Source organism: Lactuca virosa, chromosome 7 (assembly GCF_052849685.1).
Source record: "Lactuca virosa cultivar CGN04683 chromosome 7, Lactuca_virosa_CGN04683_v6, whole genome shotgun sequence".
In the NCBI taxonomy this organism is placed as follows: Eukaryota; Viridiplantae; Streptophyta; class Magnoliopsida; order Asterales; family Asteraceae; genus Lactuca; species Lactuca virosa.
The window spans coordinates 263,968,546-263,983,538 of NC_136432.1; the positions used below are offsets into that span (position 1 = coordinate 263,968,546).

At 38.7% G+C, this 14,993-nt stretch overlaps 1 protein-coding gene and 1 pseudogene across 1 annotated transcript; one reads left to right on the forward strand and one right to left on the reverse strand.

Moving 5' to 3' along the window:
• Positions 1-379: 379 nt before the first annotated feature.
• Positions 380-2,017, reverse strand: MYB63 (myb domain protein 63). Its single transcript, XM_079060467.1, has 3 exons — positions 1,821-2,017; positions 1,409-1,538; positions 380-1,251 (listed from the first exon to the last, which is right to left on the reverse strand). Exons 1-3 carry the CDS (start codon positions 1,963-1,965, stop codon positions 594-596), a joined length of 933 nt encoding a protein of 310 aa, XP_078916593.1. The 5' UTR covers positions 1,966-2,017; the 3' UTR covers positions 380-593.
• A 1,144-nt stretch (positions 2,018-3,161) lies between these two features.
• On the forward strand, positions 3,162-9,660 carry LOC145127747 (putative indole-3-pyruvate monooxygenase YUCCA5; annotated as a pseudogene).
• Positions 9,661-14,993: the final 5,333 nt, after the last annotated feature.

The window sequence follows — 14,993 nt, forward strand, 5'->3', positions numbered from 1 at the left end:
TCATTGATTTATATAAATATGTGAAATTATGTCATTTTATAATTTGTATTAATTTTATTTTAATGCTATTAATTTAGTGTAATTAAAGTGGAAAATTTAAAATTTGAAATTTGAAATGGAGTTGACAAGTGTCATGCATTAATTAGTAGATATAATAAGTTGACAAAAAGAATAAAATATATATTAATTAGGATGTCTAATAGTATTATACATATCAAAAAGAAGAATAAAACTATTGTTTTATTAGAATAGGGATTAGAATAGAGATTGTTATGTTTTAAAATGTTATATTGAACAACTTTATAAAATATAAATTATTGTCTACCAAAAAAAATATTATGTAAGAATAAGTTTCGATATCTTTTGAAAAATGCTCGGATTTCTTGTATCTAAATTGTGAAACAGTTTGTATAAATTTGTGTAAGTCATGAGCCAATACTAGTCCACTCACCTACTCACGACAAATTGATCAATTTGTACCAGGATAAGCGTGTAGCTCTGTTGACTAATGCAACAATAGAAGACCTAGCTATTGCTACTGTTTCTGTTGAAACAAGGTTGCCAAGTCTAACATAACAATTATCAAACTAAAACTAAAACCCAAAATTTTGAGGGGAAGTAGGCCACAGTGTAGATATTTCGTCACTTATTTTCCACCACATTTCCGTATTGTAACCAAATACTGCCAGCTCCTCGTTCAGCTTGGTCTTCGTCTTGGTTAGATCATTTTGGTGAATTTGTTGAGTAGCAGGAGTTGTATCTACTAATCCAAGTTCTTCCTCTAACAATCTCATCCAGTACTCAACATCTATCGATCCATTTGGAATATGGGCTCCATGGTGTTCCGCGATTGGTTGTGGCTGTAATTGTATGTCCTCAAGCATGTTCCAAAACTCAACCTCTGATTCTGAATGAATTTCAAGATTTACTTCATCATGAGTATTGCAAGACGCGGTTGAAGATGGGGTTGATGATTGATCTATATCTTCTACCAATAATGTACCTCCACCAGCTCCCTCTCGGGCTATCACTTTTGGATCATTATCCAGGTGATTAGAAGAAATTTCTTGACTATTAATGTGAGGTTGATCAATACTAATTGAGATGTTGGAAGCCGGTGACGTTGAAGGTGTTGACAAGAAAGTTTCATTTTTGCTCATCAGCACTGATCTTTTCTTCAAATGTGTATTCCACACATTCTTGATCTCGTTGTCCGTTCGTCCAGGCAACTGAGATGCAATCTTCGACCACCTGAAGCCATAAACTACTTCATTACATACATACATACATACATACATACATACATACATACATACATACATACATACATACATACGTACATTAAATTTATTATTACTGTTACTACAAGGAGGAAATATATAGAGGTAGCTAGTAAATGCATGATTACTTGTTCCCGAAGGTGGCGTGAAGGCGAATAATGGAATGCTCTTCTTGGGGAGTAAAACTTCCCCTCTTTACATCTGGCCTTAGGTAATTTATCCATCTCAGACGGCAGCTCTTTCCACACCTTAGCAGACCTTCAAACCCAACGATTTAATATTAGATATTTACTTAGTATTTCTTTCAATACCTGGTGTGCATTTTGTTTTGGATTTGAATTTTCAAGAAGGTGGTTAATATTTGCCTGCAAATAGTACTCATGGATTTTTATTTAGACTACTCGATTTCGTCAGCCAATAGACCAACCATATATAGAACAAAACAGATGGATCATTATCGACCAAAACCAATCGTGCTTTTGCATGCATTGATTTTATTTATCAGCGGTTAATTAAGAAAGAAAGAGTGAAAATAGGTACCGGCTTGTTTTGGGAGAGAACGCCAGTTGGAATGGCCATGTTTCTGAATGAAAGAGACGAGCCTGACGTCCTCCGCCGGACTCCACGGCCCTTTCTTCACCTTACTCTTGTCACAGCACGGGGAACGCCCTCCTCCTCCTCCCATCTTATTTAGTTAGTTATATATCGATCGAAGCCTCGCTAGCTACTTTTTTCAATATATGCTTGCCAACTTCCTTCTCCTGCATCTCCATATATATATATATATATATATATATATATATATATATATATATATATATATATATATATATATATATATATATATATATATATATATATATATATAGACTCTGTAGGATTCTTAGATTGGATTATGGCCAACTTGGTGGTCCCACATTTCTATGTAGTACCTCACCATGAATATACTGACCTACAGGTGTGCTATTTTTAATAAACTATTGTTTTTAATTTTGGCAATTGTTTAGGAACAATGGCGATAATATAAGCAAGCAGGCTCGTGAAAAGCTTATCAAAAGATTTTAAACAGTTTCTAATTTTTCTAAAATATATAAACAATATACTCATGCATGCACCATATCACAGCTATTTTTTATTTCGATATTGTATAGCTAGATAGAATAAGATAAATTTTAGTTTATGATTCGTATTTTTAACATCAATATTTTTGGGTCTTCTGTATTATCCAAAATCAATTACCGAAGTAGGCAAGTATCTTGATTGCAATCTGAAAAAAAAAAAATTATAAATAAATAAAAATGTAATCCTAAATTATGAATCAGGTTTTTTTGACACTATATATGACGTTTGGGTTTTACTTTTACATAAAGCAACGGTTTTTCTAATAAAAGTTTGGTGGTCGTCCTGGGGCCATAGACCTTTAATCGTCTCTATTATTTTATGAATAGAATTGTAGTAAAGTGGAAATGTAATTAAAGAAATTAAATTAATTCCAAAGACGTCGTGATGAAGTCAGGAAAGTGCACCACGTCTCCAAGTGATTAGTTAGGTTAACCGGCTTTTTCAATTTTTACACAAATTTACGTCTCTAATTCAACATTAGAAATTTTATTTTATAACTTAAACTCTTCACTCTTTCTTTAACAAAAATCTTTTATTTATTTATATTCACACAAAAAGATTACATAAATATTAAAACATATTTTTAGAAAAATAAACAAAAATGTTGAGGTGTTACTTCTCTTCATCAAAACATTCCAAAACATCTTCTATAACCCAATAAAAATAGGACAAATGTCATAAACCCTTAAATTTTAAGAAAACTATTGGTTTTAACTTTTTGTATTTTCTTGAGTTCACTAAAGGGTGGAGTTTTATTTAATGGGTTTATTTATTGCATTTATCATGTTTTACCCATTATTGTCGGTAACAATCATCTCAAAAGATCGACATCAAGCCTCAATTCAATGAAAGCATCCGGTCAACAAAAGATGATAAGACATATGGCTTCTAGAGGGTTAAAAGTGTCTCAGACAATGGATATGTCTCTTCTGAGACGGAGTATATCTGCCAGAAGCTTGTAGTGGCAACAGGAGAAAACGATGAAGGGTTAGTACCGGAAATTGAAGGCTTACAAAACTTCTCCGGTGAAGTTATCTATGCAAACTACTACAAGCCCAATGAGAAATACACCGGAAAGAAAGTTTTGGTTGTTGGTTATGGAAACTCTGGCATGGAAGTCTCTCTTGATCTCTCAAATCATAATGCGAAGCCATCAATGGTGGTTCGAAACTCTGCAAGTAACCCTATATAAAAAAATATATCGTTTCCAAGAAAAGAAACATTCGTTAATTAAAGATTTTTACTCCATGTTTTTTATTTAATCATAGGTTCATGTATTATCATGTGAGATCTTGGGAAAATCTACATTCAGTTTGGTGTTGATGCTGATGAAATGTCTACCTATATGACTGGTAGATAATATGATATTGATCCTCACGTGGTTGATCCTCGGAAACATGTAAAAATTTGGAATAAGAAGGCCAAATTTAGGTCCATTAGAACAATCATGTAAAAATCCTTGTTCTTGACATTGGTGCACTCTCAAGAATTCGATCAAGGGACATCAAAGTTGTCACTAGAATCAAAAGTTTCTACTAGAGTTTAGTCAAGATCATCAATGAGAACATTCTAGAAATCGATTCAACCATTTTAGCAACTGTGTATTTCAACAATGTTCCTTACTTGCTTCAGGTTACCAAAAAGGTTAAATTTTTGCTCTGTTTCTTGTATGAAATCTCATAACAAGATTTTTGTGTTTTAGTGATTGAAATTTGACTTTTAATTAAATGAATATCTATAAGAAGGATTGAGTGAACTATTTGGCAAAAATGGGTTCCCAAAATGACAGTTTCCTAATGGTTGGAAGGGAAAAGAAGGGTTGTAAGCAGAAGGATTTACAAGAAGAGGACTTGTTGGTGTTTCTGCACGCAGATGCCATGAAAATAGATAAAGATATTGGAATATTTGGAAAGAGGAACTAAATCATATGAAAAAAGGAAAGTCGCTACTTATAGAAGATCCAACTTGTTGTGACAACCCGAAATTTCTATCTTGTACAACCATTCACTTCAATAGAAGTCAGAACTGTTTCTGCTAACTTTTGAGCTGTGTAGAGTGAGTTTGAGTGTTTTAAAGCTTAGTACTTCAAGGGATAACAGGAGAGAGGATACCCTAGGGTTTATTGTGCATCAATAAAATCTCAAAACTTCTAGAGTTTGGAGTTTACGGCCCAAACATGGTGTTTACGGCCGTAAACCCCAAGGAGTATAAATATGACACTTAGTCATTTTTATCACTTTTTCACCTTTTCAAGTCTAGAACATCAAAATCCTCTCAAGTATCATCCGATTTTCCTTCTTCATCTTCAACTTTGTAAGCGTTTCTTGCCCTAATTAGTTGATATCTTACTTAATCTAGTGATCTTACATGATTTCATCCGTGAAATCATTCCATTTATGTAGATCTTCAAGTGTTCATAGTTTCACCAAGAACACCAAGAACACACACTAGTGTTCTTGGACTTTTAACACCCTTTCAAGCTCCTTTATTGTAAGTACTCTTACCCTAGTGTGTTATAAGGCTTGTTACACTTCTTAATCAACTAGTAAACACAAAGAAACACAAGATCAAAGGTGTTTACGGTCCAAACATGTTCTTGGACCGTAAACCCTAATGAAAGGGCCATTGTGTGCCCTAGTCCCTTACCAAGCCTTGGTTACTAGTCTAGATCATATCCTTGAAGTGTATAGGACCTTAAACTTCGAAAACATCAAGGACCATTAGAGTTTACGGCCGTAAACTCATGGAGAAGTGGTCCATGGCCCGTAAACTCTACAAAGGGGTGAAATAGTGGCACAATCACTTCCCAAGGCTTAGACTTGAAGTAAGGATGCTTCATTATGACTTTTAGGACTTCAAAACACAAAATGGTAGAAGTACCATGAGTTTACGGCCGTAAACGCATGGGTTTACGACCGTAAACTCCATGGAGTATAAATATGACACTTAGTCATTTTTATCACTTTTTCACCTTTTCAAGTCTAGAACATCAAAATCCTCTCAAGTATCATCCGATTTTCCTTCTTCATCTTCAACTTTGTAAGCGTTTCTTGCCCTAATTAGTTGATATCTTACTTAATCTAGTGATCTTACATGATTTCATCCGTGAAATCATTCCATTTATGTAGATCTTCAAGTGTTCATAGTTTCACCAAGAACACCAAGAACACACACTAGTGTTCTTGGACTTTTAACACCCTTTCAAGCTCCTTTATTGTAAGTACTCTTACCCTAGTGTGTTATAAGGCTTGTTACACTTCTTAATCAACTAGTAAACACAAAGAAACACAAGATCAAAGGTGTTTACGGTCCAAACATGTTCTTGGACCGTAAACCCTAATGAAAGGGCCATTGTGTGCCCTAGTCCCTTACCAAGCCTTGGTTACTAGTCTAGATCATATCCTTGAAGTGTATAGGACCTTAAACTTCGAAAACATCAAGGACCATTAGAGTTTACGGCCGTAAACTCATGGAGAAGTGGTCCATGGCCCGTAAACTCTACAAAGGGGTGAAATAGTGGCACAATCACTTCCCAAGGCTTAGACTTGAAGTAAGGATGCTTCATTATGACTTTTAGGACTTCAAAACACAAAATGGTAGAAGTACCATGGGTTTACGGCCGTAAACGCATGGGTTTACGACCGTAAACTCCATGGGAGTTGGTCCCAAAACCGTAAACTCCAAAAGAGTGTCCCTTTGTACCCTAAACTCAAATGCAAAGCCCTACAACCTTTAGATGCAATCCTTAGTACTTATAGCACTTAAATCAAGTGTTTTTCATGTCCTAGTATGTCTTAACTTGATTAATTAGTTGTTAAATGACTAATTGAGTACATAAATGTGTTATTATATGTTAACTAGGATCTGTGTGTGTGTTCAAGTCTTCACTTGACACTTAGCATCCTATACCATCCGTTCATCCAAACCATTCACTACAGGTGAGTTCATACCCCTAAATCAACCTTTTAAATGATTTTAAATGCTTTTATGGGGGGGGGGGTGGGAATACAAGTTGAACTATTATAGTTATTATATCAATCACATGTGATTAATAACTACCAAACTAGTGGATTTCTTACTTTTCAAACTGTGTTATCAAGCAAACTACTTCAAACTGTTTTACAAACTCTTTTACATGTCAAATACTTTTATTAAACCCTTTTAAACTTATATTATGTTAAATGTGTATCTATATAAATATAGTTATATAAGTAGGATTGAAAGGACTTAGGACTGATAGCTCACATTACCTCCTGTTCCTTGTTTGGTTGTGGACTTAGGGTATCAGTTGTTTGTCCGAAGGTCGTTTGGATCCTAGTTATGTATTATGTATATGTATATAGATATAAAAGTTCCTTCTTTCTATTCAATACCTTTGGGTAGCAAAGGTATACAAGCATGTTCACACATATACAACAATACTACTAGTAAACTACAATATGTGTAGTTTAGGAAGTTACTAATACTATTACTAGAACAATGAAACATACAATGAGTCAGTTCATACATGAGTCAATACCATACAGAGAGAACATGACATACAGATAGAGAATACTATGATGAGAAACAAACAATACCATACAGAGAGAACATACATACATACTAGACAGGGAGAGAACATACAATACAGCTAGTACATACAATACATTCACAAGTGCATTAATACAGTTATGTGAGCCACGTAACGGGGCATGGCATCACCTGTCATGGCTCGTTTTGTATCCAGAATCTCCTTAAATGGAGAGCGTTGAGTTTGTGTATAAATCTATACTGGATTGACTATCCTGCACCTTGTTGCTCGCTACAGTGGGACTTGCAAGTCTACGGGTGCCAAATGTCATTTCTTCCGACGTCTTACATCGTCGTGTTTATAGTCAGTAGTATGGTACAGGCCGATCACATGGTACTTTAAATAACAATTGGTTTAAGGTAGTTAGTATAGCAGTAGTTACTTAATACAGCACTACAGTACTATTTCATTTTCCCATTGCATTCACTTTGTGATCTTCACACAATAAATAGTAATGTAAAAACTATATTTTTGGTTAATGATAGTCAGATTTGGGAAAATACCTACTCTTACAAGAGACACACACACAAACACTTGATGCCTTGGTAGAAGGCTACTTTTAGTAGGAAACATAGGGTTTTCTAGGAGAATTCAAACACTTACAAACTTTTACAAACTTATACATTACATACTTACAAACACTTTCATACAAATACAGACACTAATATACTTATGATCTCACCAGCTTTAAATCTGATAAACTCTTTCAAAATAACTTGTATTCTCAGGTCACCAGTAGACAGATACCAGTGCCAGGTTTTGAGAAGATGGAGCTCGTTCAAGACTCATCTTTTATTTTGATTCATATTTTTGGTGTCTATTTAACTTGACAGAACACACTTGTATTAAATTATATTATTAATGCAATGGATGATGTTGTTGCTTGTTTACTACTTTGCATTGTTGTGATACTGTACATGACGTCCTCCACCCCCGAACGATTTCGTCGTTCCGGTTTTGGGGTGTGACAGATTGGTATCAGAGCATTGTTTATAGTGAATCGAGTATATCAACCCATAAAAGATATACGAACTATAAACACAGCGGGATTAAAATACTCTAATAAAGAGTTTATACTTTTAAATAATAAAATATTTAACCAAGTATACATACCTGCATTCATACTAAAATCAGTGTCACCAGGACAGAACAAAAGTATTACGATTGTTGGGCAACACAATTAGACTTACAGACATATAGTCAACCCTGGGAAGATATAGCCTGATCAACTATATTATCCGAGGAGTGACTAGCATGTGCCTAAGGGTGGTTGTGAGGTTGCAACAAGTCTAAAAACTTACCAACACTACTACAAGGAAAACATTAGAACATAACACAAACTTAAAATACTATAGGAGTATTTTGTGTTACTATAATTACTTATCTGAGAACTAAAGGTCTTTATTAGTATATCAATAGTTGTTGAGTGGATACGCTAAGGTTATATGTATCTAGGATATCATAGACTTAGAATCTAGGATCTTTGCTTTACTTCATGTTCCTTGTTTGGTTGTGGGCTTAGAGTTAGGGTCACTTATTCGAAGGTCTATCCAGTCTTGGTTACATATGACTGGTATGCACTACGCAAATGATGAAGTAACTGATAAAGATCATCTTATAATTATCTAATTACTTCGTCTATTAATTATTTCTTTATCCCTTTTCTCGCGTAGATTTTATGGCTGGATTCCATATCCCAGGAGACCCGTACTATCCCAACCACGGCAATGCTGGATGGCTTGAGGAAGAGCCAGAAGATGATCACCCAATTCCTTTGGATGATCACCTAGCTGAAGGTTTTTCCGATAGTTCTAACTCAGAGCCAGAAGTCAACAACCTACCCCTAGCTGCTCAAAACCCAAACCTAAACCCTCGCCCAGCATTTCAAGGACTCATACCTTTGTGGGCCACAAACTTGAACAGATGGAGTCGGGAACAGGGTCAACCCATTCCCTACAATGGAGACAGAAGCTTCTACAACCTCACCGAGGGAGGTTCCGCTGATCGTGTCCTACCCATCATGGCCCGTAGGATTTCTCGGAACACCGAGCAAGGTCGAGCAACTATCGACCGAGTCATGGAGATTGACGCCAACTCTGGCGTTAACACGGTCCGCATTCGCCAGCTAGAGTCTGCTCATGAAAGGACTCAGGTCCGCAATGCAGCTCTGCAAAGGGAACTCACTGAAATCCAAGCTGAAGTCAGGGAACTTCGAGCTCAGCAAGCAAGATATGAAAGGCGCATAAGGGACATAGAACGCCTTCTGTCGGATTCAAGAACTCACTCTGGTAGTTCTCGTCGCCGATAGAGTCTCCTCGACTTCTCTTTTTGGATATAACTTAGTTTATGTAAAAACTCTAGTCTAATTTCCTATCTTTGAAAATCTTAGACCTGTTAGGTCTTGATTAGGTCGTAATTCTGTCAAAATTTTCCCATCTTGGTTGATGTAAGACCTACTTCTAGGTCATTTTTTCCCGAACTTATTACATCTGTAATCCCAGTATTATTGACAGATATCTAATCTAATGGAAATTATTATCCAAATGCTATCATCTGTTAGTACTAGATCTACATTCAATCGTGCTATCCAATTGTGTTGTTGGGCTATGGAGAGTTAGTCCATGAGTCATTATCATCAATTTTCCTATTTTCTTAACAATATCTACATCTTTCTAAACTTATAGTTAAAAGGTGCCTCCACGCCGATCAATGAGACACGATCCTCCAATCACTACAACACCACCTGCTCCTCAAATCGATACGGCAGCACTAAATGCTGCTGTAGCTGTGGCTGTGGCTACAGCCATGGCACAATATCATTCTTCCGGTTCCACTGGAGGAGGAACCCCTGTTCAATCTACTCATGGTGAAGCTCCTGTGCGCTTGAGAGAGTGCTCCTATAAGGACTTCACTAACTGCAAGCCCAAGTCCTTTAGAGGGATTGGCGGAGTCATTTCCCTCTCGCAATGGTTCGAGAAGAGCGAATCGGTTTTCGAAATCTGCTCTTGTCCAGAAGGAAGCAAGGTCAAGTTTGCTGCTTGCACCTTTGAGGAAAAAGCCCTGACATGGTGGAATAGCCATGTCAAGTCACTATCTCTAGTGGTGGCTAATGCTATGGGCTGGGAAGCTCTGAGAGAGCTAATGATTGAGGAATACTGCCCGAGGGGCGAAATCCAAAAACTGGAGGAGGAACTGTGGAGCCTAACCATGAAGGGCTCTGACATAGTCTCCTACACCACCAGGTTTTGTGAGCTGGTGGCCCTCTGTCCCAACATGATTCATACAGAGGGAAAGAAGATAGAAAGATACATATGGGGGTTGGTGCCTCCATTCCAGGGAAATGTTTTGGCTTCAAATCCCACTACATTCGATAGTGCCAAGCGATTGGCACAGCGGCTTATAGACCATGGGGTTTGTACCCCGGCCGCAACAACCCTGGCCATCTCAGAACCTTCCAGAACCGCTGATTCCAAGCGGAAGTTCTGGGATGACAAGAAGAAGAAGAAGGCTGCCAAAAAGCAGCAGGTCGTGGCAGTTAATGTTGCGATAACACCTGCCGCTGCTGCTCCGGTAAAGCAGTACGCTGGAAGTTTGCCTAAGTGCAACAAATGCAACTTCCACCACACAGGAGCCTGCCGGGAAATGCAGTGTTTGAACTGCAACAGGAAGGGGCACACCGCCCGTTTCTGCAAAGCTCCGGCAAGGCCAATCAACCAAGTCCCCGACGCTGGTGTGGGCCAAGCTTGCTACAGTTGTGGCGAGGTGGGCCACTACAAGAGGGACTGCCCAAAGGCAGGGAATGCTGGTAGAGTGGGAAGAGTTCTGGCCATAGGCCACGAGGAAGCGGTTGCCGACCCCACAGTAGTCACGGGTACGTTTCTCCTCGATAACTCTTATGCATGCATACTGTTTGATATTGGAGCGGAGAGGAGTTTCGTGAACCAAAAATTTACTCATTTACTTAAGCAAAAATCACGAGCACTTAAAGAAACGTTCACTGTAGAAATGGCTAATGGAAAGACGGAGAGCACTAGCAGTATATACATAGGGTGTACCCTAACACTAGATAGCCATTCATTTTCGATCGACCTCATGCCGGTCTCAATTAAAAGTTTCGACGTCATTATCAACATGGATTGGTTGAGTCTTCATCGTGCCGACATCATGTGTTACGAAAAGGCAGTTCACCTTAATCTGCTGTCTGGCGAAACTCTAGTAGTTTATGGTGACAAACCCGACACAAACCTTCGTATCATCTCGAGCATTCAAGCTCAGAAATTCTTGCGAAAGGAATGTCGCGCATTCCTTGCTCATGTGGTCGATGTGAGCCAAGAAACGAAAGTCATCCAGAACATTCCAGTAGTACGCGACTTTCCCGACATCTTTCCGGAAGAACTCCCAGGATTTCCTCCGCAACGTCAAGTCGAGTTCAGAATCGACTTAGTTCCAGGGGCTACCCCCGTAGCCAAATCGCCCTATCGTCTAGCACCTGCAGAGATGCAAGAACTGTCCCTGGGGAGCTCCAGTCTTGTTCGTCAAGAAGAAAGACGGATCGTTTCGTATGTACATCGACTACAGGGAGCTCAACAAACTGACCGTCAAGAATCGTTACCCTCTGCCTCGCATTGACGATTTATTTGACCAACTTCAAGGGGCGAACTTCTTTTCGAAAATCGACTTAAGATCCAGATATCACCAACTACGAGTGCTAGGGGAGGATGTTACGAAGACAGCCTTCCGAACTCGTTATGGGCACTACGAATTCGTAGTGATGCCGTTCGGATTAACAAACGCGCCCGCAGTATTCATGGATTTAATGAATAGGGTGTGTCGTCCTTACTTGGATCAGTTCGTCATCGTCTTCATCGATGACATACTTATCTACTCTCGTAGTAAGGAGGAGCATAGTCAACATCTACGTTAAGTCTTAGAAACGCTGCGTTCGGAGAAACTCTATGCGAAGTTCTCGAAATGTGAATTTTGGATCCGACGAGTCGAATTCTTAGGGCACGTGGTCAGCGAAGAGGGAATACACGTGGACCCTTTCAAAATCAAAGCCATTGAGAGCTGGTCAGCACCGAAGACACCTACAGAAATTCGTCAATTTCTAGGCCTCGCTGGCTACTATCGCAGGTTCATTCAGAACTTCTCCCGCATCGCGAAACCTCTTACAACACTGATCCAGAAGGGCGTGGCCTTTGACTGGGAAGAGAAGCAGGAGAGAGCGTTCCAAACGCTCAAGCAAGCCTTGTGCACCGCACCAATACTATCCCTCCCCGAAGGGATAGAAGACTTCGTTGTCTACTGCGATGCGTCAAATCAAGGGCTCGGACGTGTTCTGATGTAACGAGGTAAGGTCATCGCTTACACCTCGAGACAGCTGAAGACACATGAGGTCAACTACACCACACACGATCTTGAGCTAGGAGTGGTTGTGTTTGCTCTGAAGATCTTGAGACACTACCTGTATGGTATAAAAAGCACTATCTTTACAGACCACCAAAGCCTGCAACATATATTTGACCAGAAGGAGCTCAACATGAGACAACGATGGTGGGTCGAGCTACTCAGTGACTACGAATGTGAAATTCGTTATCATCTGGGTAAAGCCAACGTAGTAGTTGACGCCCTAAGTCGGAAAGAATACTATGGTCGTAGAGTCAAATCATTGACTATGACTATCCATTCACACTTGTCCACACAAATTAAGGAGGCTCAGCTCGATGCTTTGAAACCTGAAAATGTGGCGGGTGAATCCCTGAGAGGGATGGATAAGAACTTGGAAGTCAAGGGTGGCGGAGCCTTATATCTCATGGATCGGATCTGGACACCGAAACACAGTGGTTTCAAAGACTTGGTCATGACCGAGGCACACAACACTCGTTATTCCGTCCACCCAGGTTCAGATAAGATGTATCTGGATCTTAAAAAGCTATACTGGTGGCCTAACATGAAAGCAGAGATTGCTACCTTCGTGAGTAAATGCCTTACTTGCGCCAAGGTCAAGGTCGAATACCAGAAACCCTCAGGTCTTCTACAACAGCCGGAGATACCTGAATGGAAGTGGGAGCGGATCACTATGGACTTCATAACCAAGTTGCCCAAGACAAAGGGTGGACTTGATACCATATGGGTCATCGTCGACAGATTGACCAAGTCCGCACACTTCCTGCCTATCAAAGAAACAGACAAGATGGAGAAGCTTACAAGAACCTACATTCGGGAAGTTGTACGACTGCACGGTGTTCCCATATCCATTATCTCAGACAGAGATGGTAGATTCACTTCGAGGTTCTGGCAGTCGCTACAAAGTTCCCTAGGAACTAGGCTAGACATGAGTACATCCTACCATCCACAGACCGACGGACAAAGTGAGAGGACTATCCAAACCTTGGAAGATATGTTGCGAGCCTGTGTGATAGACTTTGGGAAAGCATGGGATACTCATTTACCCCTTGTCGAATTTTCCTACAACAACAGTTATCACATGAGCATAAAGGCTGCTCCATTCAAGGCCCTCTATGGCCGAAAGTGCAGATCCCCTCTGTGCTGGGCTGTCACACCCCCAAACCAGAACGGCGGAAACGTTCGGGGGCGGAGGACGTCATGTACAGTATCATAACAATTGAATAGTAAAGAAAGTACACACCACCATAATATAAATATATTTGAAAAGTTTACATGATTGTATGTGTTACATGTTTAAATATCAAATACAATATGGTGATCCAAAATATGTTACTAATGCCAGCGCGTTAGTCTTCAAAAAAGTAGTTGCTACCTGACTTAGCGTTTTCCTGAGAATACAAGTTATTTCAAAGAAAAAGTGTCAACAACAAAGTTGGTGAGTTCATAAGTAGTGTTTTGATAAAATGTATGCCATTCGAAAGTTCGTGTATGTTTTCCAGAAAATCCGATATTTTTTAACAAATGTATGAGTTCATATGAGTATGAAAGATCGTTGTATAAACTGTATGTATTTGAACCAGGAAAATCCTATATTTTCCTAAAAGTGAAATGTAGTCTCAAATGTCCAAGACCATAACCTGTAAGCAAATATGACACGCTCAAAAGATGATGTATAGTCTTATTATAAAACAAAACTACAAGAAGATTTGTATTTGAATGTGAAAAGAACTGTATTTGTTACTTTTCACCATTAAAACGTAATACCATAATAATTGTCTATCCAGTGAGTTTTTATAACCGTACTATCATAGTTTGCCTGTAGCAACGTTCTTCAGGCGTCGAAATGAGATGACACTTGTCACCCCGGGGACTGTAGCTAGCAGTCAGGGCGCGGGATCATTAGTCCCGTATAGATCTATACATACTTGTCACGTTCTCCGGACGGGAGATTCTGGTTATAAACAGGACTTCTAGTGGTACCTTTAAAAGGTATATTGAAGATGAATGCCTCATGAATTCTCAATTAAGTCACGTATTAAAATGTATATGTTTGTTTCTGTAACGATTATCCTTTTTCATAATGATAATAAAGGCATAAAATGATTTGCATGTTCTTGTATGTATAAAGATGTCATAACGAAAGTGGTTACTCTAAATATGATGTAAACGTATAAATAGAGCTTATGATATTTATACTCATATTCCATTCCGTGAGGGTAAAGTAAAGTAAGATGTTTTGTATGTTAGACATGATCCATGTGATAGTTATTAAAAACAGTCTGAAATGTTTAACGAAAGATAGATGTTTTCACACAGGATTAACCGTTTGTTTACTTGTATTCTCCCCCGTAAAGTGTTCAAAAGCATTTAAAATTAGTTAAAAGCGTAGAAATGGGGGTATGAACTCACCTGATTGAAGTGGTTGTTTTGAAGTAGTCGAGAGAAGAATATAGCAGAACTTCGACTAGAGAGAGTTGAAATCTCGGGATTCTCGGGGATCTCGGGAGTGTAGAACTTCCTTCGGGACTCGAGTATGAAAAACCGGGGCTTCGGGAAGGCTTCTCGAGGTAATCACGCAGAGTAACGACACTTAGATGGAAAGAGATGAGCAC

What these genes read in the sequence shown, in the direction of transcription:
- MYB63 (XM_079060467.1), bottom strand. Translation starts at nt 1,965, where the DNA reads ATGGGAGGAGGAGGAGGGCGTTCCCCGTGCTGTGACAAGAGTAAGGTG. An exon ending in TTCTCTCCCAAAACAAGCCG is followed by an intron (nt 1,539 to 1,820) that starts GTACCTATTTTC and finishes TTGGGTTTGAAG; the next exon opens with GTCTGCTAAGGTGTGGAAAG. An exon ending in CACGCCACCTTCGGGAACAA is followed by an intron (nt 1,252 to 1,408) that starts GTAATCATGCAT and finishes TTATGGCTTCAG; the next exon opens with GTGGTCGAAGATTGCATCTC.